Genomic DNA, 26,729 nt, shown 5'->3' on the forward strand with positions numbered 1-26,729 from the left:
AGGTGCAGGCCAATGGTCATGAGAAAGGGAGAATGAAGAAAAAAATATCAGATTATATTCAGCTGTTAACAGCTGAAGGGAAACCAATATTTTTTCTTCATTCACCCATCCTCGTGCTCATTGATCCACAGTATCATCATCAATGGCCCCTGTGATGAGACATAAACATGCAACATGGTGATTTTATCACCACCTGCCACTGCTTATGTCGACATCAACAAAGGTTCATGACGTGCAGTGTCGAACTACTGGCCATCGGTAATGACATTTCTTGGTGTTGGTAGATCAAAAATAATAAAGCACCAACATGGAAGTAGGCTAAAAAGATGCTAAAGGGCCAATTTTCACCCACAGGCCATAGTTTGCCCACCCCTGCCCTAGTGGAAAGGTAGGATAGAGAAATGTGATAGAGACATTTAAATATCTTCATTCAACAGAAAGGAGCTTCTGAAACAACAGGTCATGGGAAGAGGATCTAAAAGCGTAGATGTAGGAGTAATCTAAAGAAATATTTCTTTACAGAGACGGTGGTGGATGTATGGAACAGCCTTACAGTAGTGTTGGTGGTGACAAAGGCAGTATCTGAATTCAAGAAAACATGGGATAAGCATAAGATCTTTGAGAAAGAGACAGGAATTGTAGAGCCAAGTAGTTGTTGTGGATGGGCAGACTAGATAAGGCTATATGAACTTTTTTTTTACCATCACATTTCTGTTTCTTACCACTGTTGCAAGGGAAGCGAAGGACTAAAGGCGAATTGCCATATTCATAAGTTGCTGCCTCAGCTGGTGCACACATGGGCTGTGAGTGTTCTGTCTACCATAACAGTTGCCTGAAAAGTGGAAGTTTAAAGTTAAGTCACCAGGGAGGTAGGAGGGAGTAAGGGTGGGAAGCAATATACAATGGTGTGAGAAGAGAGAGAAATGATGGGGAAAGAAAGGAAAAAGCTGGAGAGAATAAGGGGCAGATGGGGGAGAGAAGGAGCAAGGGAAACAAAAAAGGAGATACTAGGCAGAGATTGGGGAGAGAGACACTGGGCAAAGCATGGGAGGGAACAGAGAGGCAGGGCTGATACCGAGGAAGGATGGGAAACCAGCACCCTTTGCAGTAGAAGAGGACAGGAAGGCTCATCACCATACTGCTCCCTGCATCCCCCGGGAGAGGACTCCAGAGGTCACAGCGAGCGATCCAGGCTTCAAACTCCACAGCCCCAGCTTCCAGAGGCCCCACACTCTTTCCAGTAGAAGAGGACCGGAAGGCTCATCTGCACACTGGTCCCAGCATTCCCTGGGAGAGGATCCAGAGGTCACAACGAGTGATCCAGGCTTCAAACTCTACAGCTCCATCTTCCAAAGGACCTGCACCCTTTGCAGTAGAAGAGGAACCAAAGTTTGTATTAACTCAAATCTCTCAATCCACTGAGAAAAAATCAACTTAATGGTGCTTGAAGAGGATTGGAAAGTATAGATTGGGAAATCTTAGGACTTAAAAGTCTGAAGAGAGGTGAAATAGTAGTGTGTATATATATATATATAGGTTTTTTAGAGTTTGTGTGTGTGTGAGATAGTAAGCAAGCCAAAGGGAGTTTGCCACCTTCGCACCAGGTAGGCATGTTACCAGGCGATCCTCATGTCCACCAGCCACCCAGCTATCTACATTTGTAATAATGGAATCACCAACTATGACGGCTGACCTAATCCTTCCGTCCTGGGCAGTAGTCTGGGTAGACATATGCTTACTGCGAGAGGACACTGCATGCATTCAAACACCGAGTGTTGCGGAGATGTTCCAAGTTTTTATGATCGCTATATACCATGATGTGACGTTGTGCTCCCTCCAGCCACTGACTCCTCAAGAGCCATTTTTATGGCTAGTAACTCTTTATCACCAATGCCATAGCTCCGCTCAGCAGCAGAGACTTACAGGAGAGGAAGGAGCAAGAGTGGAGTACCCCTGTGTCAGTGTTGACTTAACACGGCCGCTACCCCATGGAGGAGGCATCAACCTAGAGAATGAATCGACGTGTGGGATCTGGGTGGTGGAGGCATGGCTCCTGGAGGAAAACCTGCTTTAACTTACAAAAGGTGGTGACCACTTCAGGAGGCCATTCTTTGGTATTTGCCCCTTTCTTGGTGAGGGCTGTGAGGGGAGCAGCAATCTGAGAAATACCACACATTAAAAAAGGTGGAAGGAACACAAAACAATTACCAGCATGGTTAAAAGGTGAGGTGAAAGAGGCTACCTTAGCCAAAAACACATCCTTCAAAAATTGGAAAGAGGATCCATCTGAAAAAAATAGGAAAAAGCATAAGCATTGTCAAGTTAATTGTAAAAGGATGTGTTTAGTGCAGTTAATCTAGCTGGGTTTAAAAAAGGTTTGGATAAATTCTTGGAGGAGAAGTCCATTAACTGGTATTAATCAAGTTGTCTTAGAGAATAGCCACTGCTATTACTGCCATCAGTAATCAGATATAGTTAGTGTTTTGGTATTACCAGGTACTTGTAGCTGGATTGGCCACTGTTGGAAACAGAATGCTGGGCTTAAGGACCCTTGGTCTGACCCAGTATGGCAATATTTTATGTTCTTATGTTCTTAGCTCTATGGGCACATTAAAGAGAAAATATACAAAGGTCTGTAGTGTGTTGTAATAGATTTTGATCTATGTAAGCATCATCCTTATGTATGTAACCTGTCTGGACTTGCATATCTGAATATTATCTTATGGTAAATCTAGTAGTGAGCCAGTCAAGTTTTGCTGTTGCTCACTGCAAAAACCAGAGGATAGGAGTCACGTGATGTGGTGATCTGGGGTAGACGTGTCTAACCTGGCTCCAGGGGACAGGTCCGGAATCCTTTGAAAACCTCAATCATCCGTTCCGTTTTTGTGCTATAAATTTGTCAGTGAGTACTGCCTATGAATATCGACAGATATATGAATAAATCTCCTGCGACTATGCCTGCGAAGTTGGCGAGGAAGGAAAAAGAGAAACCTAAGCCGGGAGAGGACAAAATGGCCGCCGGGACTGAGAAATCGCTGCCGGGCCCGAACCTCGATCCTAACATCGCGGCGCTTACTGCAGCAGTCACTGATGCACTAGCGGTAAAATTAGATAAAATTTCTGAACAACTTACAAAATTGCAAGATGCTTTCGCAGAACTACCGCCACGTATAGACGCCTTGGAACTTCGCATGTCGGCGGCGGAGGATGGAAATCTAGCGGCCGAAGGCAGACTGCACACCCTGGAAGAAACGATAAGACAGCACGAGGAGAAATTAGATGAGCTGGAAAACTGCTCGAGACGCAATAATTTACGATTCGTGGGTATACCGGAGACTGTACCAGATTCTGATTTAGCCTGCCAAATTGTGCGGTGGCTCCCGGAAGCCTTGGGCTTGGCGGAACAACTCGGCACCATGAAAATTGAAAGGGCTCATCGTTTGGGACCGCGCTTGGAATCTCATCAAAGGCCCCAGGTGGTTATCGCACGGTTATTGGACTTCACCGACAGGCAGCTTATTTGGCAGGCATCGAGAAAAGCGGCATCTTTACAGTTTCAAAATTCGCCCGTGAAAATCTTTCAGGACTTTTCAGCTCGGGTGGCCGCCAAACGCAAAGAATTTGGTCCTCTCTGCTCACAACTGGCGAATAAACAAATACGGTTCGCCCTGCAATATCCTGCCAAACTTCGCATTTGGAACGATGGGCAGTCTCAAGCTTTTGATTCCCTAACTGCGGCCCAAAAGTACATAAAAAATTCTTTGGCAAGCTCTACCTGACAAGTGTTTCTGTGAAGCTGAGCGATTTAAGGATGATTCAGAGGTCAGCAGCCATGCGTCTCAATCTGGTTAAAGTTTAAAGAATTCTTTCCGTTTGGTTAAACAGTTAACAGTTAGAAGTTCGCAGAGACGATTTTGAGGGTTAGACCATGATCGGATTTTTTCTCCTCCCATCTTATATTCTACTATATTAAACTAAAATTTAGATAAAAATTTGGCGGTGTTTCGAATGATGGATGCCGTGAGGTCTCGACTGATATCCTTGCTACGTATCCGGGGCCTGCTCCCTGAACACACGCATTGACTCCAGCTCTCTCTCTTGAGGGCGCTATCGGAGGATGGTGGTTTGTTATAGAGGGGTTTCTTTGGTATTGGGGAAGGGAAAGGTGGGGAGGAGGGGTGGGGGTACTAGACATCAACATGTTGGGTCGATCGGTTATGTTCACAAAGTTGGGATGAACAAGATTTATGGGCTTTGGCATGAAAGACGGGTAATAGCAGCTTTCCAGCTGCTCCGAACGAATTGCAATGCTTGGTTGATGATGTGGACATGTCTTTGTTTGGGATTATGTACCGTGGGAAGGCGCACTTTACTTATACTCAGTGGGATCTTTCTTTTTTCTGTATATGTAAGATCCAATGGTACCTAAAGTTAAATACATGAGCTGGAATGTGGCGGGGCTGGGTACTGCTGTAAAGAGAGAGAAAGTTCTGGCACACTTTCATAAATCTAAAGGTGATATTATATTTATGCAGGAGACACATATGACAGATAAAGAACACCTGAAATTGAAAAATAAAAGGGGATACACACAAGTATTTTTTTCCTCAGGCACTAGTAAACGAAATGGGGTAGCTATTTTAATTAAAAACTCGATCCCTTTTCATTTAGATTTTCAATGGGCTGACAATGAAGGGAGAATTATAATTATCAAAGGTTCTTTGTATGGACAACCTATTGTGTTGGCGTCCATATATGGACCGAATAAGTATAATCATTTGTTTTTCTCTAACCTAGTATCACAGCTTACTGCTACGGGCATCGCCTCAATAATATTAGCAGGTGATTTTAACTGCCTGGCTGACCCCATTCTGGATAAGCAATCTTCTGTGTATACACCTCCCTTGGGTAAGGGAAAGGGTATTCCTTTTTTATGCAACACGTTACAGTTGCTGGATATTTGGCGGGTGTATCATCCAAATGAGAGAGATTACACCCATTATGCTAGGGCGCACCCTGCGAAGTCTAGAATCGATTATTTTTTAGTATCTGAAGCCCTCTTTCCTGAGGCGGAGGGAGCAGAAATTGGAAACCTTCTTATTTCCGACCATTGCCCAATTTTTTGCACAATAGGGGAAGCAGTTCGGGTGCCATCCTTGTTTCAGTGGCGCATGCCCGAATGGCTGGCCATGGACTCGGAATTTAAAACTTTTTTGGAGCAAAAATGGTCGCAATTTGAGGAATTTAATTGCCAACATAAGGAAACACCGGTTCTGTTTTGGGAGACGGCTAAAGCACTCCTTCGGGGCGACATTCTTAAGTACACCATATATAAAAAGAAACAGCAGAATAGACAAATTTTAGACTTGGAACGGAAATTGAAATACTATAAAGCTCAATGGAATACTCTTAACACACGAGTCTGGCAGGATAGATTTAAACAAACGCAGGCATTGCTAAATGATTTACTGCACCGGAAAGCCACGGGGTCTATATTTGCATATAAACATAAACTTTTTGTCTATGGAAACAAACCGGGTAGGCTCCTGGCTCAATTATCAAAAGCTAGAACACCCTCAAAATTTATTTTCTCCATTAACAAACCCGACGGATCTCGGGTCTTTTCTACGTCTGAGATTGGGCAGGTATTTCAAAAATTTTATGAAACACTTTACACGGCAGAATCCCCGAATGTTGAACATCAGAATTCCTTCTTTACCAATCTGCATATGCCTACCATCTCTGATCAGCAGAGATTCAATCTTAATAAACCCATAACAGAATTGGAAGTCACAAACGTAATATCGGCCCTCAAATTACATAAGTCACCTGGGCCAGATGGAATGACGTCCCTATTTTACAAATCACTGGGGGTGCATATTGTTCCTTCCCTGGCCACGTTGTTTAATTTTATGATTAATCAGGAAGTATTGCCGGAGACTATGAAAACAGCGGCCATTACAATCCTCCCTAAACCAGGTAAAGACCCATTTGAGCCTGGATCCTACCGTCCTATCTCTCTTTTGAATCAGGATGTTAAGATATATGCTAAAATCTTGGCTAATCGGCTGAAATTTGTCCTGCCAGATATTATCTCTCTAGAACAAACAGGATTTGTTCATGGACGCAGACCAGTGACTAATATCAGAAGACTGCTGGTGGCTCTGGAGAGCTGTAGGCAGATGGTAACGCCAGATCCCCTGTTAGTAAGCTTCGACGCTGAAAAAGCGTTTGACCGGGTGGCCTGGCCATATTTATTTGCTGCCTTGCGAGGATTTGGGTTCTCAGGGTCCTTTTTATCGGCTATTCAGATACTATATAGAGATCCTAAGGCCTTTATTTGTCTGAATGGCACTACTACCTCATTATTTAATTTGGGCAGGGGCACCAGGCAGGGCTGCCCCCTATCTCCCCTTTTGTATATTTTGTCCCTAGAGCCTCTTACCCAAAAAATTAAGCAATCACCTTCCATATCTGGAATTAGAACAGGATCCATTGAACAGAAAATGATGTTGTTTGCAGACGATATGTTGATGATGCTTACCCACGCACGTACAGCTTTACCAGAATTATTAAGTGTGATTCATAACTTTGGGTCATTTTCTGGATTGAAACTTAATTTAACAAAATCGGAAGTGTTGGATCTTCTAGGTTCGTTACAAGGTAATTGGAAAAATTTTCCATTAATGTGGGCAACGGACTCGATTAAATATTTAGGAATTAAAATACATCGAGATACCCAACAATGGTATTCATACAACATTACGCCCTTGTTGAAAACCTTTCAGACAAAGACAGATAGTTGGAAATCATTGCCTTTATCACTATCGGGGAGAATTGCTTTGGTGAATATGATTCTTTTGCCCAAATTGTTATATATTTTACAAATGACTCCTTTCTACTTAAAGGGCACAGATGTGAAAATGTTGAATCGGATTCTGGGTACTTTTTTCTGGAGCCCAAAAAGAGCTCGGCTAGCTTTTTCTAAATTGATGGCCCCCAGGACAGAAGGTGGCCTGGGGGTTGCAAATTTGAGATTTTACAATATTGCTTGTTTACTCTTAACGCTGCGCGAGTGGCTAGGATATGGGCATGAATCCGAGGCATTGCGGGTGGAGCGGGAGGCCTATCTTCCAAACCATTTAACTTATTGGTTACACTCCCCACAGGGGACTCTCCCAGCATGGATCTCACGCAGTTTAGTGGCAGGAGGAATGCGTAAATGCTGGAAATATTTAAGACAATATTTACATTTAGATTGGAAAGTGTCTTATTGTTTACCACTAGTACTAAACCCTGATCTGCCTGCGGGGATACCGATGAAAATGCAAGGAAGGCTTAATGCAAAAGGTATTGTGGATCTGCTTCCCTTTGTAGATTTACAAACCAATAAAGTTTATTCCTTTGCTCACTGTTGCCAGCATTATGGGTTGCATCCTGCAGATTATCTTACTTATCTGCAGATTCGAAGCTACGTACAAACCAGTCAAGGTAGCTGTCAGCGTGAACTTACTAACGGACCCTTTCAAAGATTCTTGCATATTAATTCCCTTAAGACAGTCAAATTGTCTATGTATTATAAGTTGTTACATGATAACACTGAATATACTCTGTTTAAGAGATGCTCGACCTGTTGGTCTGAAGGCCTGAAAGAGGACATAAGGGCAAAAGCTATTCGAGGAAGCTTTCACATGCTGCTGAAAGTGGTAACTAGTGTTCCTATGAGGGAACTACACTTTAGAGTTTTGCATCAACTTATTATAAGTCCACAGAAAGCGTTTCTGGCTGGCATCACTACCTCAGGGACGTGTCAGAAATGTTCTCAGCCTCAAGCATCTTTACTCCACTGCTTGTGGGACTGCAAACCGATTCAAGCCTTCTGGACACATATATTTCAACTGTATCATGACAATTGTCCACAATCACTACTCTGGTCTGGATCTTTCTGTTTATTGGGTATCCCATTCAAGTGGAACCCCAAGATAACTTCTCCTAACGCACCAACCCACTTCTCCTTTTTGCTGCACAAGAGTAGATTGGTTGCCATAAGGCTTATTCTTCGACATTGGATTTTTTCAACCATTCCATCCATTTCGGAATGGAAGGATTCTATGCTCGACCTATACCTCCTTGAACGGAAGTCTGTTATGTCTTCAACGAAAAAGCAGCAAGAATTTTTTCAAGCAACGTGGTCGATGTTTCTTCGAATACAACCCGCAGCTGGACATTTACAATTTGTTTGACTTTCTCAGTACATTGGTGATTGGAGGGATGAGAGTGGGTCAGGCCAACTCAAAATGCGAGTGAGGTTGTAACCTAGCCTATTGAATGTTTCATGCCTTACTCTGTCTCAAAATGTCCCAACTTGATTCATAATGTCCCAAAAAGGTTCAATTATCCCCAAAAAAGTTACTAAAAATTCTAAAAATTTCTAAAAATTCTCAAATTTTCAAGTTCTCATTGAAGCATGTCTAGAGGGAGGGGGGGGAGGGGAAGGGGGGGTAGGGGCGGTAAGGGGAAACTTGGGAAAGCAACTACATAATGAGAAGATAATACCCGACTTTTACGGGAACGAAGTTTTTATCTGTTATTCTATCTGATCGGATTTCTCTATTTGACTGTGTTTCTGATATATTTCAATGTATATTTCAATGTGCATTCGACTTTGTGAAGATTAATGTTTCGGGTAAGGTGGGAATGTCATTGAATTGTTTGTACTGTTGGATTTATCTTGTCTGAAACTCAATAAAAAAGTATTACAAACAAAAAAAAAAAAAACCAGAGGATAGAGTATGAGCTGCCATTTTCCGTATGAAAGCATTTTCTGTATGTTCATTTTCCTGTCTTTATTTAGCTTTCATTTCATATCATCATATCTTCTTGTAGTACCATTCTCACAAAACACCAAGACTGTGTCCTAACTGAGTATATATAATAATCCTTCGTAAAACAGCTTGTAACCCACTCACCCCTCTTGAATGGGGATCAAACTACCAACCTCGGAGATCACTTGAATTGCTCAACCAGGTTTGGTGGCGTAGTCTCTGAGGTCGAGGCGCCATCATGTTAAAGGGCCATTTACCATGTTCTTTTGTTCCATGGTCACAAAAGAAAGCACCATACAGCCGCAATTATTTTTTCTGGTTGAGGATCCCCACTATTGCAGTGATACCCAATGCGATAGTGGGACCCCCTACTACAATACAGCGTCGCGGCTTAGTGAATCAAGGGAAAAGCAGGGTTCAAAAGAGATTGGACAAGTTTCTGAAGGAAAAGTCCAAAAACAATTAGCCAGGTAGGCTTGAGAAAGCCATCGCTTATCCCTGTGAATCTAATACCAGACCTATATCAACTATTGGAGATCTGACAGGTATTTACAACACAGCCACTGTCATAAGAACATAAGAAATTGCCATGCTGAGTCAGACCAAGGGTCCATCAAGCCCAGCATCCTGTTTCCAACAGAGGCCAAACCAGGCCACAAGAACTGGCAATTACCCAAACACTAAGAAGATCCCATGCCACTGATGCAATTAATAGCAGTGTCTATTCCCTAAGTAAATTTGATTAATAGCCATTAATGGACTTCTCCTCCAAGAACTTATCCAAACCTTTTTTGAACCTAGCTACACTAACTGCACTAACCACATCCTCTGGCAACAAATTCCAGAGCTTTATTGTGCGTTGAGTGAAAAAGAATTTTCTCCGATTAGTCTTAAATGTGCTACTTGCTAACTTCATGGAATGTCCCCTAGTCCTTCTATTATTCGAAAGTGTAAAAAACCGATTCACATCTACCCGTTCAAGACCTCTATCATATCCCCCCTCAGCTGTCTCTTCTCCAAGCTGAACAGCCCTAACCTCTTCAGCCTTTCCTCATAGGAGAGCTGTTCTACCCCCTTTTATCATTTTGGTTGCCCTTCTCTGTACCTTCTCCATCACAACTATATCTTTTTTTGAGATGCGGCAACCAGAATTGTACACAGTATTCCAGGTGCGGTCTCACCATGGAGCGATATAGAGGCATTATGACATTTTCTGTTTTATTAACCATTCCCTTCCTAATAATTCCTAACATTCTGTTTGCTTTTTTGACTGCTGCAACACACTGAGCCGACGATTTTAAAGTATTATCCACTATAATGCCTAGATCTTTTTCCTGGGTGGTAGCTCCTAATATGGAACCTAACATCGTGTAACTACAGCAAGGGTTATTTTTCCCCATATGCAACACCTTGCACTTGTCCACATTAAATTTCGTCTGCCATTTGGATGCCCAATCTTCCAGTCTTGCAAAGTCCTCCTGTCAGATACAGAATGCTGGACTTGATGGACTGGCATTTATGTTCTTAGCTACCATAACCAATGGCAATAGAACTTCAAGATCTTCAAATACATAGCATCAATTGCCATTCTGTGTTGCGGTCCCGGGCCGTGCCCCGGTCCCTCCACCTACCTCAGGGGCGGCCCGGGTCATTTCCAGTCTTCCCCGAGCCGTTTCCAGCATTCCCCGGGCCTGCAAGCCCTCCAGCACGTCTCTCCCTCATCGGAAGAGACGCCGACACTCCGGCACGGCTGGCCCCGCTCCCTGACGCGCGATCAGGAAGGAGCCCCATTTAAAGGGGCCAGCGTGGGAAAACCTCTCCCGGGCTGAAGATGACGTTAGATGCCCTCAGGGTATAAGTAGCCTGCAGCTAGATCTCTCCTGTGCCTTGCAACAAGGTTCCTGGTCTTCAGCCTGCCGTTGCTGTGTTCTGGTTTGCTCTTCGTCCCGCTTCTGCTCTGCCCTCCTCGCTGGATTGATTCTTCTGGACACCGACCCCTGGACTGGCTTTGGACCGCTCTCTGGACACCGACCCCTGGACTGGCTTTGGACCGCTCTCTGGACACCGACCCCTGGACTGGCTGCGGACCGCTCTTGGACTCAGACTTCTGGACCGACTTTTGGATTACCTACGACCTGCTGGAGGCGCCAGCCGTCTGGAACCCACGACCTGCAGGAGGCACCTGCATCCGGACCATCTTCCGCCTTCAGGGAGTCGCCTAAGTCCCAGCGGCCGTGTCCCTACGGGCTCCTCCTGGGGGGACTTCGGCTTCCAGGGTGAATCTCCAATAGTCCCAGCAGCTGGACTCCTAAGGGCTCCTCCCGGTGGAGTGCCAGTCTCCAGGGTGAAGATTCTTCTATCACCAGGGCCTGACGTCGGCCATCCTCCCAGTGGGTACAGAGTCCTTGGTCGCATAGGACTCCACCGTGGTCCAGTATCTCAGCTTGCTCCGGGTCTCCGAACCGCCTCCTGGTTGGGACACTTGCTGTGGACCCCACAGCACTCCATCCTCTGTCCTAACCGGCCCAAGGGTCCACGAACATAACATTCTGAATGTGTCAAAATTGATAACCTCCAATTGGTTATATATACTTACATTAAATAACAGAAAATAACTAAATACACATCATGAAACTTCCATTCATAAACCTAAAATCATTTAAAGAATTATGTAACATAGGACATTTGAATGTTTGACTTGATAGGACTATAATTAAACCCATAAATGTGTACATGTTGAGTGTTTTTTCATTGTCAATTAGATTTTATGTAAACACAATAACATTACAACATAATCCAATGCTGTGCCTTCGATTCTTTCTTGATGAAACAAGATAGGGAGATTATATTTTAATTTTTATTGCAATAAGCCTATTGGCTAATGGCTTTTCACTAGATTTTAATATGCCTTAAAAGTAAGATTACAGAAATTCTACACTTCTTTCCACTTCTGTACAAACCTGGCAGATGAAACCTGTGGAAGAACATTGCCGGACCCACAGACTGAATTTCCTTTTTCTCCTCTTGCGCAGCTCCCGCTCTGTGCATGTAGCAATGAAGATTGGATCCTCATCAATCAAGGGCTCATGTAACACCTACAATGCAGAAATAAACAAATTATTTCTTGGTGATTTTATTTATTTAGAACTTTTCTCTACTGACGTTCAAGTGGCTATCACATCAGTTTACAATAACTTTAGGAAATAAGAAATTACATGTAAAGAAAGGGAGTTAGAACTGAGGGGAGAAAGGGCTGGAGTAGCAAAGTCAGATGCATGCGAGGTATTACAGTAATTAATAAGCAATAGTAGCTTGTGATTTATCTAATGTTTGGGTACTTACCAGGTACCTGTAACCTGGAATGGCCACTGATAGAAACAGGATACTGGGCTCCATGGACCACTGGTCCGACCCAGTATGGCATATCTTATGTTATGTTCTTATAAACAGATTCTTTGATTTATAGACTCATCCCATTTAAGAGGATAAGACATTTTCATACCAAAAATCAATCAGGGATTTATCTAAAACAAGGAGGTTTCCCAGCCATTATCAATAAATTAATTATTGTGTCCTTTCAGGTCTTTGCCAAATTAATTTTAACTACACCACATACATTTAAAGGTCTTTAATTTACAAATACCTACTCCCTTAGTAACGTAAATTAACTAAGAATTCAACAATATAAAGATACAGACAGCAATCCAGCAGCATGATGGGGGCCTTCCTGTTTTTTTCCAGAACAGCACATGTATGATTATCTTCCAGTTGGTGAGTGGTTGTATGTGTAAAGAGCTCCTGGCTCTCAAAGAAAGAATCTGATCTTTGGAAGTTAAAGTGACCGATCTGTAGAAGCTGAGGCAGACAGAGATATATAGAGGAGACTTAAGGGACATAGTAGCCAAGTTCCAACTCTAGTCTAACAGCCCCTATGCTGCCTTAGAGGAGCAAGTACACCTGAACAGTAAGCAACAGCTTGGTGTAGCAAGAAGTGATCCTGTAGCTAGGACCTGCTCTCCAGATGATGTATTATCCTCTCGCACTGAGGATGGGATCTCCCTTTCCTAATAGGATTGTGCCTAATAGGAAAGTGTTATGTCGGATGTCATAGTTGATAATTTGATCATTAGGAATGTAGATAGCTGGATGACTGGTAGACATGAAGATCGCTTGCTAATTTGCCTGCCTGTTGCAAAGGTGGAGGTGCTCACGCGTCACATACATAGGATTTTAGACAGTGCTAAGAGTAGCTGACTATCGTGGTACATAGTTGCAAGCGCTCACGCCATTCCCAGTTTACTAGTTCAAACCCCCACCCCGGTTTGATAGCCTACACTTCCCCCCAGTTACCCCAGATCTTTTAAAACCCTCAGAAATGGCTCATAAGAACATAAGAAACTGCCATGCTGGGTCAGACCAAGGATCCATCAAGCCCAGCCTCCCATCCTCAACAGAAGCCAAACCAGGCCACAAGAACCTGGCAAGCACCCAAACACCAAGAAGATCCCATGCTACTGATGCTAGTAATAGCAGAGGCCATTCCCTAAGTCAACTTGATTAATAGCAGTTAATGGATTTCTCCTCAAAGAACCCATCCAAACCCCCTTTGAACCCAGCCACAACAACTGCACCAACCACATCCTCTGGCAACAAACTCCAACTGTGCGCAGAGTGAAAAAGAATTCTCTTCTATTAATCTCAAATGTGCTACTTGCTAACTTCATGGCGTACCCCCTAGTCCTTCTATTATTCGAAAGTGTAAATAACCGATTCACATCTACTCATTAAGACCTCTCATGATTTTAAAGACCTCTATCATATCCCTCCCTCAGCCATCTCTTCTCCAAGCTGAACAGCCCTAACCTCTTCAGTCTTTCCTCATAGAGGAGTTGTTCCATCCCCTTTAGTTATGTGACAGGGAACCTTAGAATGCACCAAGGCACTTAAGCATTTTTGCATGCTTCCTTGGCCAGGCCCCAAAATGCCCACACCCTGCCCACATATTGCATCTTTTTTAGAAATTTTTGAGATGTGAGCACCGTGGTATTTATGTGTGTATCAGGGCGCTTTTTAAAATAAAGTTAGCGCAAGCAACTCTGATTTATTCGTGCATCTCGTGATAGAGGCGCACACCGAGCTTTTAAAATTCATCTTTTAAATAAGAAATAATAAGCTATTTACATGTTTTATGCACATAATGGCTTTGAAAATTACTCCCTATATACATATTTTTTCTAAAGCCCAAGGTTTCCAGCCATGAGAGTCTGTGGACTCCAGTAACTATGATCAGAGTTCTTAATGCAGCTTCAAAAACATCATAGATTGAGCAGACCAAGTTCTTTTCACACTACTCTCAACTTCATCAACATCTTCATCTCCTTGCTCCTCTTCTTCATAGTTGTGCAAAATCCTCTGAAATCAATAGAGAATGAAACTTAGCATCTTTTGTATCTTTTGCAGCGCAGTATGCATATACTTGGTCATACAGATCTAACAGGATACTATGTGAAGCTAAACATAGCATGCTAGGAAAATCTTATTCCATAAAGGTCTGTCTGACTTATACCCACTGGATAATGAAGAATAAACGCAGCCCTTTTCAGGATCGATTCAAGACTACAGATTGGCGTGTATTCTTTTCTGTGAAGAAGCTGGTGGACAGGTATCTAAGTAAGCCAAAACCAAGCATCCTGGCTCACTTTCCATATCCAGCTTAAAGAGTTATCCATTGGAAAGAACAGGTCTTCTGAAAATCTACTCCTAGTCTGCAGAAGAGCAAGATGTGAAGGGAGCTTTGGAGATTGGAGCAATCAGAGTCAGAACTGCCAAACCATAAGGCATAACCCAAGATTCCTCACACAACAAGTGGATCACCAGTCTGAAGTAGAATTCACCCTACAGTCTTATCCCATGAGTGGACGGAGAGGCAGTTGTGGATTCAAGTTTGAGGGATGTTGATGCTAGACATACTTCTTTATCAGAGGCAGTTCAGCTATGGTTAAGCCTGGATATCACTGAAGATGAGTCAAGGCTCACTGGCTTTGATATCTGTGACTTGGCAAAGATAACTAGAATTGGTACTATAAGGTCACAGTCAAAGTCAACTAATATATGCAGATGCTTACCATGCTGAGAGAGAGCCGAAAGAACCTCTCTGTCCACCTCCTATTGCTGTTGCCCAAACTAAAAAGGACACAGTTGGAAGGAATACCCTCCTGAGCAGCCAAAGGAGAAGAACTGAAAGATGTAGTATAGATCACAGAAGATCATTACAGTATGATCACTCTACAAGAGGCTTAGCTCAACTCTGGACATCATGGCTTTGGAATGGGCAAGACAGTTATCAGTATATCTCTGCCAATGGCCTTAAGCATCAATGAAGAACACACACCTCTGCACAATTCTCAGCATCCTGATTCAAGGTTGAACTCAGTGCTGAAGAACTTTCTTGTGCATCAGGTATGTACAGTGGGAAAGAGTCCTACTGCAGGACCTCCTCTTATATCTTAGCTTCAAGAATGCCTACAGTACAGTTCTTGGGTCCTTCAAAGCATGACTCAGATTTTGGCATCAAGCTAAGAATGTCAAAGAGTTTCAATCTTTGAAACTTGTTAGCCCTAACTGATATTTTAAAGAAGATATCACAAGTAAGGACATTATGTTCAAAGTCCAACCATCTTATGCAAATCCTCTGATGGCTAGAAATGGACATCTTCTCAATGCATGTTTTCACCATTTGAAGCCACTGTCTTTCTTCTCTGACCCTATGAGGAAAACTGAAGCAAAATCAAAGGATGGAATTGTAACAGCAAAAGGGGCCAATCAAGTTTGCTGAACCGGCCACACAATGGCCAAGAACCTGGAGCCAAGTAATTATAGATGAAAAAAACCCAATGACATTTTCAAAATAGTTAAAAATAAACTGTTCTCAGGCAATGAAAGAGCAGAACAGAAAGATGAAAGTTTAACAAAGGCAGCTGAAATCACAGGAAGAATTTTTGACAAGTGACAAACACATTTGATCAGGTCCAGAGACCAAAAAAGGACTAAGGGGGCCTTGCACAGAGATTGTAGGGCATGATGTCTGTGCAGGTTAAGTAAAATCTTCTAGCTTTTATACAGCTGTGAAAAAAATGCTGTATCTGCACCATCAAATGATGTTGCCTACTGATTCATCCTGCTTTATCTACTGTTACATATCAGGAACGCTAGGGAGCGATCCCAGCTGAGGGGTTTTAGTGTGCCCTTGGCCCTCGGCCTGATCCCAGATGAATCCAGGACCGAACCGAGGGTTGGCGGCATGTCCCAGTATGGGCGAAGACAAGTTCTGACCCTCTGCCGGACCTGCATGCTTCCAGAGCCAACAAGCTGATGTTGGTATATTAACAGTCCTCCGACTGTTCCCAGCCCTTTCGGACCTGCCGCTTAGGATCGGCATGAAGCAGCAGGCCGGACTGAGGATGAAGGCAGACGGAGGCCTTGTAACACAGAAGACTCTCGACGTGAAGACACTGGAAGTGGGTGAAGATCTTGGAAGACTCTCGACGAGACGGGGAACTTGGAAGACTCTTGGCCAAGACAAGCAGGGAAGGTTAGACATTGGCACTGTCTCTCAGGGTGCCCTACACAGTCCACCCACGGGACTGGTCACGGACCACCCTGTCCCACTGCGCGCCCTACACAGCCTGAAGAGGCTGGTCATGGACCACGCGGAGAGCGGGACGAGCGCAGGAAGAACATCCGGAGAACCACAGGAGCTGGCAGGTCCAGGAAAACTCGGGAACACAGGAAAAGGATCCAGATGCGACGAGACTCCAATGACGGAACAAGGTGTCATCTGGAGGACCACAAGAGCTGGCGGATCATGAGGACTTGAAATGGCGAAGGAGGGCGGAACCTCAGAGACATCAGGAAGAGTAGAACGTCAGGAAGCCTGGACGAGGAACCTTAGGCCACGAGGACAGGGAACACAGGAAGCAGACGAGACATGGAGCTCCAACGATGAACAGAGACCTGACGGAGCGCTGGAAGACAGGAACTTCCAGGAGCGAAGTAACTCCGATGCAAGGCGAAGCTGAAATGCAGGAGAAGCCCTTATATAGGGCTAACACAGGAAACAGTCCTTAGGTGGGGCCCAGGGCATATCTGGCCGTGGGCCCTTTAAATCTAGCAAGGAGGTGCGGCCGCGTGCCTAGGAGCAGGAACAGGAAGCTGTGCAGGACCGTGGACAGCTGCCCTCGACTGAAAAGAAGCAGGGCTGGGCCGAGAAGCAGGCCCAGACATCGGCAGCGGCTCCTGCTGCTGCAGAAGGAAGCAGAGGCGGCTCCGGCCACCAGGCAGGCCAAAGTCCAAGGATCCTGCCATGGCGAAGGAGAGCTGACTGCGGCACCGGCCGCGAAGAACATCGGTGGCTCTGTGCCGCGATGGGGAAAGCAGCAGCATGGAGGTGAGGAGCTAGCTCGTGGGGGATAGCTCCGCGGGCAGGATTCATGACATCTACAGAGAAAATACACTATTTAAATCAGATTTCAAGCAGATATTGAAACAGGGCAGGCTCCACTAAAAATTAGACAAATTTTAGTCTTATAGTCAAGAATTATGTTTTGATTTGTCACCAGAAAACCATGCTGACAGTTTTGTGGAACACATTCTCAGAAAAAGCTACTTGTAGTGAAAAGCCACTTTATCCTACAAGTCAAGTATCACTTTACACTTGCAACTTTCACTTGTCTTCTTGAGACATCACAATTTCTCCAGTAAGGTATTTGAGTAAACAACTGCCCAAGGTATTTGGATAAACAACTGCCCAAGTCCACCAGACTATCTAGAATCTATTCCTCATCCCAAACCAACAGCTGGGTGCCAGTACACAAGTCTGGGTGAGTCCACTTCCTTTGACACCCCACATGGTTTTCTAGGAAGGCAGAGTTTCTTTTCTTAAAAGCCCACTAACTTCCTGCAGCAGCTTCTTTAATTAGCTTCCAGCTGTACTTCCAATCATTAGCACAGCTCCCTGCAACCGAAATGAAAAATTCCCTAAATCATACAGCAAAAAAAGACTCAACTGCTTTTTGGTAAGTTGCCATAACTAGGAACATAAGAAGTTGTCATACTGGGTCAGACTGAGGGTCCATCAAGCCCAGCATCCTTTTTCCAACTGTGCCAATCCAGGTTACAAGTACCCAAACATTAAATAGATCCCATGCTACTAAAGCCAATAATAAGCAGTGGCTATTCCCTAAGTCAACTTGATTAATAGCAGTTTATAGACTTCTCCTCCACAAACTTATCCAAAACTTTTTTTTAAACACAGCTACACTAACTGCCTTGACAACATCCTTTGGCAGTGAATTCCAGAGATTAATTCTATATTCAGTGAAAAAGAATTTTCTACGATTTGTCTTAAATGTACTACTTGCTAACTTTATGGAATGCAACCTAATCCTTGTACTATCCAAAGAATAAATAACCAATTCACATTCACCCATTCAATTACTTTCATGATTTTGTAGACCTCTATCATATCCCTCCTCAGCTGTCTCTTCTCCAAGCTGAACAGCCCTAACATCTATAGCATTTCCTCATAGGAGAGCCTTCCATGCACTTCTCTGAACCTTATCCAGTGCAACTATATCTTTTTTGAGATACGGTGACCAGAATTGCATACTGTATTCAAGGTGCAGTCTGTCATAATGCCTCTGTATTGCTCCATGATGATTCTCAGTTTTATTTACTATTCCCTTACTAATAATTCTTAACATTCTGTTTGCTTTTTTGACTGCCGAAGCACTCTGAGGCGACTATTTCAATATATTATCCACTATGACGCCTAGATCTTTTTCCTGGTGATAACTCATAATATGGAACCTAACATCGTGAAACTACGGCATGGGTTATTTTTCCCTATATGCATCACCTTACACTTGTCTATAATTTCATCAGCCATTTGGACAGACAATCTTCCAGTCTCACAAGGTCCTCCTGCAATTTATCATAATCCGCTTGAGATTTAACTTCTCTGAATAACTTTGTGTCATCTGCAAATTTGTTCACCTCACTCATCATTACCCATTTCCAGATCATTTATAAATATATGAAAAAGCATCGGTCCAAGTACAGATCCCTGAGATGCTCCACCTTTTACCTTTTTCTACTGAGAAAACTGACTGTTTAATTCTACTCTCTGTTTCCTGTCTTTTAAACAGTTTGCAATCCACAGAAATGCATTGCTTCCTATCCCATGACTTTTTAATTTTCTTTCATGGCGTACTTTGTCAAATGCCTTCTGAAAATCCAAATCTACCGGCTCACATATATCCATATGTTTATTAACCCCTTCAAAAAATGCAGAAGATTTGTGAGGTAAGACTTACCTTGGATAAATCCATGTTGGCTGTGTTCCATTAAAGTATGTCTTTCTATATGTTCTGTGATTTTGTTTTTTAGAATAGTTCCCTGATTTTTTCCTAGCACTTAAGTCAGTTTTCCAGATCACCCCTGGAGCATTTTTTAAATATTCGGGTTACTTTGGCCACCTTCCAGCCTTCAAGTACAATAAAGGTTACAAATTACTAGTGATAGATCTAAAATTTGATTTTTGAGTTCTTTTAGAACCGAAGGGCATATACCATTCAGTCCAAATGATTTGCTACTCCTCAGTTCGTCAGTCTGGCCTAGTACATCTTCCAGGTTCACCATGATTTGGTTCATCTAAACCATCACCTTTGAAAACTGTCTCTGGAATGCATATCTCCCCAACATCTTCATTAGTAAACAAGCAAAGAATTCATTTAGATTTTCTACAATGGCCTTATCTTCCCAAAGTGCCCCTTTAACTCCTCAATCTTCAAACGGTCCATCTTGACTCCCTTGCAGGCATCCTGCTTTGAATATATTTAAAAAATTTTTACTATGAGTTTTACCTCTGCAACCAACTTCTTTTCAAATTTTCTCGTAGCCTGTGTGGAAAATCCCTTAAATGGGCTTACGGTGGAGGCCCCTTGGCCTGGCTTTCTAGCCTTCTGTTTATACCAATTTAAAAGCTTTAAAGAAAAATTTGCAATCACTAAAGAAAAAGAATGCAATTAGATTACTTCCTTATTTTATTATCTTTTCATGCACACACAAATAAAACATCACCAGCAGTAACTCAAAATGTGAAAGTTCTGAGTGGCAATCACAACGGTTCACAAAGTTCACATTCATAAATTAAAATAAAACCTAATATATAAAATCAAAGACAGTTATTACAATCCAACCTTTACACAAACTTTATATCAGGCTAGTTTCCTCACCTTGTCTGATCAGTTTCGAAAGCTATTTTAAATAATGGAGAAATTACTTACCTGGCCAGGTGTACCTAGAAGGTACTTTTACAGTAATCAGTACTGGCGAAAACTAGTGCCTGAAGGACTGTTCTGAAATCTGCAGGAGTTAGTAACGGTTTAAGTTTTCTGAGGATCATGAGTTTAGCATAGCCTTCTTTTACTTTTAGCGATATGTGTTGTTTTAGATTAATTTCGAGGTCCATTATTATTCCTAGGTTCTTTACTTTTTTCGCTAGTTCTATTTTCTGGTTATTTTTTAGTATAATTACTATCCGAATTTTGCTGTATCAGTGCCCCTTTAGCTCGATGGAGCATTGTCTCTAAGTGTAAAATATTCTTGTTTAATTGTTTGTTATGAAAGTGGACATAAGCAATAATTTCTCCTTGGAGTACTGCTTTTCCAGAGTTCCAGAATAGGTGAGGCGTATCTACATGTTGTTGGTTATTTTTGGCAAAATCTTTCCATTTGTTCTGCAGAAAAGCCTGAAAGTGTATGTCATCTTTAAGAAAACTAGGAAAACGCCATATGCGGGCCTTATGAGCGGGAGTCTGGGAGCTTAGTTGGACGGAGATCGGGAAGTGGTCAGATATAGCCTGGGATTCAATGTTCACTGAAGCTATGTTAAAAAAAAAATTGTCCCGGGAGAGTAATATATAATCGATACGTGGGATCTCGAAATGTGAGAGTTATCTATTTCGGTAGGATGTAGAGTACGCCACACATCCATGAGGCTTAATTGATGACACAGGTAGGCTATTCCTGTTTTTTTTTTTTACCCCCCCCCCCCCCTCCCCCGTTGTGGGAGATTTTTAACAAGCGAGGTATCATGAACACAGTTGAAATCCCCTGCGACATAAAGTGTGCCTTGGGTGTGTGTATGAAGTAAATTGCTCAGGTGCATAAAGAACGCATGGGTATAGGCGTTTGGAGCATAAACATTGCAGAGAATAATTGGTTTGGTATTCCACACTCCTATTAGGATAAGATAACGACCCTCAGGGATTTGCTGATTAAAACTGCTACCCCCCCTTTCCGGTGGACCGCCACAGCATAGACACATGTTCCCACCCACTCCTGTTGAAGTTTTTTGCTCTCCGTGTCCATAAGGTGTGTTTCCTATATCAGGTACTTCAACTCACAGGAACGCAATGGCTCGAAGGGATCTCGCATGAGAAAGCCAGAAGTATGTTAAGATCCCAGGACACAACGGGAGGCTGCAGGGGACGTTTCAGCTGAAGCAAACCTCGCATGAACCTGCTCACCGCAGGATGCATGGTAATTGATAAATTATCCACCTCATGGTGGTAGGCCCCAATAGCACTGAGGTGCACTCTGACCAAGTTGGTTTTCAGATCAGCATCGGAAAGGGATAGCAAGTAGTCCAACAACTTGGGAGTAGGACAAGTGAAATGGATCCAAGCCATGTCTCTCACACCAAATGGAGAATCTCCTCCACTTCAAAGTGATGACTTCCTGCTGGACAGCTTTCGAGAAGCTACCAGGACCCAAGACATGTCCTAAGAGAGGTCAAGGGGCCACAGGACTAATCTCTCAACATCCAGGCCATCAGAGACAGTGCCCGGAGATCGGGATGGCACAGCCTGCCTCGATCCTTTGTGATGAGGTCGGAGGAGGCCCTAGACTGATCGGTTCCCTGACAGAGAGGTCCCGAAGGATTGGGAACCAAGCCTACATCGGCCACCAGAGGGCCACTAGAATCATGGTCCGTCCCCCCCCCCCCCCATCCTGTTGGAGCTTCAGGAGAGTCTTCTTCATCAGTGGAGGCAGAGGATATGCATACAGAAGGCCCTTACCTCAATGACGGGCAAAGGCATCTGAGGTTGGTCTCCCAGTTCCCCAGTGAAGGGAGCAGAAGTTGTTTACTTTGTTTTTGTAGGGGGAGGCGAAGAGATCTATGTCCGGTTCCCCCTATAGGTGGAAATGGTGAGTCACCACCGCCTGGTCCAGGGACCACTCATGAGAATGGAATGCTCAGCTCAGGCGATCTGTCATCACATTCTCCGACCCTGCTAGGTACACAGTCCAGAGCAGAATTCCCTGGGACTTGGCCCAGGACCAAATATGGAGAGCTTCCTAGTAGAGGAGGAGTGATCTGGTACCTCCTTGCTTGTTGATGTACCACATCACTATCTTTTTGTCGGTCTGGACCAGGCCCACTCAATTGGACAGGTTATTCCGGAACACCCAGAGCATATACCTGATCACCCTAAGTTCCAGGAAGTTGATCTGGCACGAAGCCTCTTGGGCCAACCAGAGACCTTGTGTGCGGAGGCCGTCCACATGCGCCCTCCCAGCCCAGGCTGGAAGCATCCATAGTGAGCACATCCTGGCATGGAGGGATCTGAAAGGGAACCCCCCACTCCAGGTTGGGCAGAATTTCCCACCAGGATAGGGAGATCTGGAGGAGTGGCATGATGCACATCCGCATACTGAGGTCCTGGGAGGCTTGCCACCACTGTGAACACAGAGTCCACTGGATTCTCTGCATGTGCAAGAGGGCCAAGGGAGTGACATGGACAGAGGCAGCCATGTGACCCAACAACCGAAGCATAAGGCACCCATTGGCTGGAGCGGACCAACCTCACCAGACATGCTAGAGCAAGCACTCTGTCATAAGGAAGGAAAGCCCGGCCTTGGGTCGTATCCAGGCGGGCCCCAATGAAGTCCAATCGGGTCGACGGAACAAGGTGGGACTTTGGGTAGTTGAAAACAAATCAGAGGGATTCCAGCAGCCGTATGATCAAGCTGAGGGAATGAAGTGCCCCTTCGCATGTGGCCACATTGACCAACCAGTCGTCCAAGTAGAGGAAGACATGCACCCCTAGACAACGAAGGTATTCCCCCACGACTGCCACGCACTTGGTGAAAACATATAGGGCTGAGGCAAGGCCGAACAGCAACACTTTGTACTGGAAGTGATTGTTGCCTACCAGGAATCATAGGTACCTCCTGTGGTCGGGAAAGATTCCTATGTGGGCATAGGCTTCCTTTAGGTTGAGGGAGCAAAGCCAATCTCCTCTTTGCAGGAGGGGAAACAGGGTGCCCAATGAGACCATCTTGAACTTTTCTCTTCTTAGACATTTGTTCAAGGCTCTCAGATCTAAGATGGGGTGTAACCCCCCCTGTTTTCTTTGGAATCAGGAAGTACTGGGAGTAGAATCCCGGTCCTTGTTGAGCTTGCCATTAACAGGGCAGAGAACTCTGTCAAAAGAACCTCCTGTTGTGGGATCTGGCCCCATGACGCACAGAGGGGAGAGTCCTCCAGGACACTCAGGAAATTCAACTAATACCCTTGATAGATGATGGACAGGACCCAGTGGTCCAAGGTGATCTGTGGCATTTGGTCCTGGAAGGACTGTGGCCGACCTCCGACCAAGGGCGACAAGGCCAAAGGTAGAAGTACTGGGCTTATACTCCCTCGGGTCCAGTCAAAACCCTGTGGTGGGGCTTTGCTGGTGGGCCAGCTGAGGTCTGGGAGTCCAATGTTGTTGAAAGTGGCCCCTAGAATTCCCTTACGGCACATGGGTACGGGGGGGGGGGCCAGAGGATAATATTTCCATCGAAAAAAAAATACAGATGAAAGTATCAAGAAAAGACCATAAAGAGCAGAGCTACCAAAAAACCGAGAGGCAAACAGCTCTGCGAAAAAGAAGAGACTGAAGGGGGGCCCCACATAGATGCGTGGATAGTGGCATGCTAGGCATGCTCAGTGTGCCTAGTCAAAGTTCTAGATCTGATGATGTCACACATGTGTGAGGACTATCATCCTGCTTGTCCAAGGAGAAAGAATTTTCTCAGATTAGTTTTAAATGTGCTACGTGCTAACTTATGTGCTCCCTAGTCCTTCTATTATCCAAAAGAGTAAATAATTGATCCACATTTACCCATTCTAGACCTCTCATGATTTTAAAGAACTCTATCTCTCTTCTCCAAGCTGAACAGCCCTAACCTATTTAGCCTTTGCTCATAAGGGAGTTGTTCCATCCCCCTTTATCATTTTGGTCACCCTTCTCTGTACCTTCTCTAGTGCAACTATATCTTTTTTGAGATGCGGCGACCAGAATTGTTCACAGTACTGAAGGTGTGGTCTTCACCATGGAGCAATACAGAGGCATTATCTTATTTTCCATTTTACTCACCACTTCCTTCCTAATAATTCCTAACATTCTGTTTGCTTTTTTGATTTCTGCAGCACACTGAGCCTACGATTTCAATGTATTATCCACCATGACGCCTAGATCTCGTTCCTGGGCGGTAGCTCCTAATATGGAACCTAACATCGTATAACTATAACATGAGTTATTTTTCCTTATATGCATCACCTTGCACTTATCCACATTAAATTACATCTGCCATTTGATGCCCAATTTTCCAGTCTCACAAGAATTAGTACTCACCGAGCGTCGTAAAAACGTACGCGGAGGGAGACCTGTGCAGGGAAAAGTGTTTTTTGAAGTGAAAAGTTAAGTGTTTCCATGAGGTAATTAGTTAAAAAATCCTCACAGAGCTCCAACCGCTATGCTGACTGCAGAGCGGAAAAAAGAAGACTGAGGGAGACACCTGTGGCTCACAGGGATAATTGCAGGCTGGGCATGCTCAGTGCACCCAGTGTGCCAGTGTCAGTCAAAGCTTGTTGAAACTTTGACAGAAAAGTTTTCCGTACAGGGCTCCATCCTGATGATGTCACCCATTTGTGAGGACTAACATCCTGCTGTCCTGTGAGAACACCTGTTACACCAGGTAAGCAACATTTGCTATACCGCGGCACGTTACAAACATCACCTTGGTTTACAATGAAGCATAATTCAGCAGCAAGCTTTACAATCAATTGAGAATAGAACAAGCATATATCAAATGAGGTCAGTAAATTTTTCTTTTTGTCTTGGTGTTAACAATAACTCTATTGGCCCATCTCCCATGTTTCATTGCTCTTTAATATTTTCTTGGGGTATCCCTGTTCCCTGAACCTATCAAATATCTCATTTGCTCTCAAAAGATATTCTGAATTGGAAGAGAACAATTTCCTTAACCGTAGAAATTGCCCCATGGGAATGTTCTCTCTTAATTTTATTGGATGACAACTCTGGAAATGTAGAATTGTGTTCCTATCAGTCTTTTTCCTAAAGATAGAGAACTCAAATTCTCCATCCTGTATGCTAATTTCAATATCCAAAAAGTGGATGACTTTATTATTAATATCCGCTATAAACTGCAAATGTCTATTCTGGGTGTTTAACCATTCAATAAACTGTTCAAGGTCTTCACGAAACCCCTCCCAGATAATCAATATGTCATCAAAAAACTGTTTCCACATTGTAACATGGGCTGTATACATCTCTGATGCCATCACCTGTATCTCAAATTCCCCCATATATAAATTTGGATATATGTGTCTACGTCTGGTTGAAGTGCTCCTGATGCAGGCGGGACTCCGCCGAAACGCCATGGTGTCTGGCTTTTGAAATAATACCTGGACACATTCACTTTTTGGGAATCTAGCTGGTTTTCTGGAATACTGTTTGGATATTTCCACCATTGGGAATTGTTTGAGAAAAAAGAGTGTTTTTGAAATAAAATTTGTTCATTTTCATTATCTGGAATAGAACTGGTTTTCTGGAACACCATCTTAATATTTTCATCATTGGGAACTGTATAACAAAAGATGTCTTTTAAAATAAGAAGGTATTCTGTAATAAAAATCTTGCAAAAAACAGTTCTATGTTAAAATAACAAAAAGTTAAAAACTGACAAAAAGTTAGGGGTATTTGATAAGTCTTTAAAGTGGGTTTTCAATAGATGAGTACATTTTTACTGGGGCGGGATTGTATGAATAAGGGGTGTAGTTTGATTTTGAATAAATCAATATATTCAGTGGGGTGGGATAGTGTAAGCAAGGGATATTTAATAGTACGAGTGAGGTACAGGTATGTTAATCTAAACAAAAGAAAAGTTTGATATAGCTGAAATTTTATACATATTTTGAAATAAAAGATTCATTCATGATACAGTGTACAAGGATAGATAGATAAATAGGTGAGCAGAACACTTATGTTCTCTTGTTTTTTTGATAAGTAGGTATATAAAAATCAACAAATAAATATTCCAACTAACACCATAAAACATGATCTGTAGGATATCACTGTAATAAGAAAGTTTGTTTTCCTCCTTTTTAACTGGTTAACTGATCATGCAGGTTAATCTGCAGTCTTGAAAGCCAATTGCCTAAGATAATAAAAACAATTCTTTTTTCATTTCATTCAATTCTGGTTTTACCCCATTGCATGCATTGACTTGTAGTTCTGATTTCCCTACTTCTGGTTTATCCTTGGACTCAGTAAGTTCTACACCATGTGATATTGTTGGAAATTTAATGTTTTGCTTTATTATCACTAGAAAGTTCTGACCCCTTGTTTGGAACCCCATTCATTTGCTTTATAGTGTAGCCTTGTATCCATAAACCCAGTACATCAGTTTGACATTGAATGATCCTCCCAAGTCTCTTAAGAAAGGAACAATGAACTTCATTTATCAAACTCTTAAGACAAATTAACAAAT

General features: G+C 43.3%; 1 protein-coding gene across 7 annotated transcripts in view; it reads right to left on the bottom strand.

Annotated features, from left to right (window-relative positions):
- PGBD5 (piggyBac transposable element derived 5) overlaps window positions 1-26,729 on the bottom strand; it is a 340,612-nt gene that overhangs the window by 288,544 nt on the left and 25,339 nt on the right. For all 7 annotated transcript variants that reach the window (XR_003855485.1, XR_003855484.1, XM_029594253.1 and 4 more), the window contains exon 3: window positions 11,786-11,920. Coding sequence is in view for 5 of the 7 variants with exons in the window: in XM_029594253.1 (XP_029450113.1) it covers window positions 11,786-11,920 (135 nt within the window). In the remaining 2 variants the exon portion in view is untranslated. The remainder of the gene's footprint in view (window positions 1-11,785; window positions 11,921-26,729) is intronic.

The sequence above is a fragment of the Rhinatrema bivittatum genome, chromosome 3 (assembly GCF_901001135.1).
Source record: "Rhinatrema bivittatum chromosome 3, aRhiBiv1.1, whole genome shotgun sequence".
Taxonomy (NCBI): Eukaryota; Metazoa; Chordata; class Amphibia; order Gymnophiona; family Rhinatrematidae; genus Rhinatrema; species Rhinatrema bivittatum.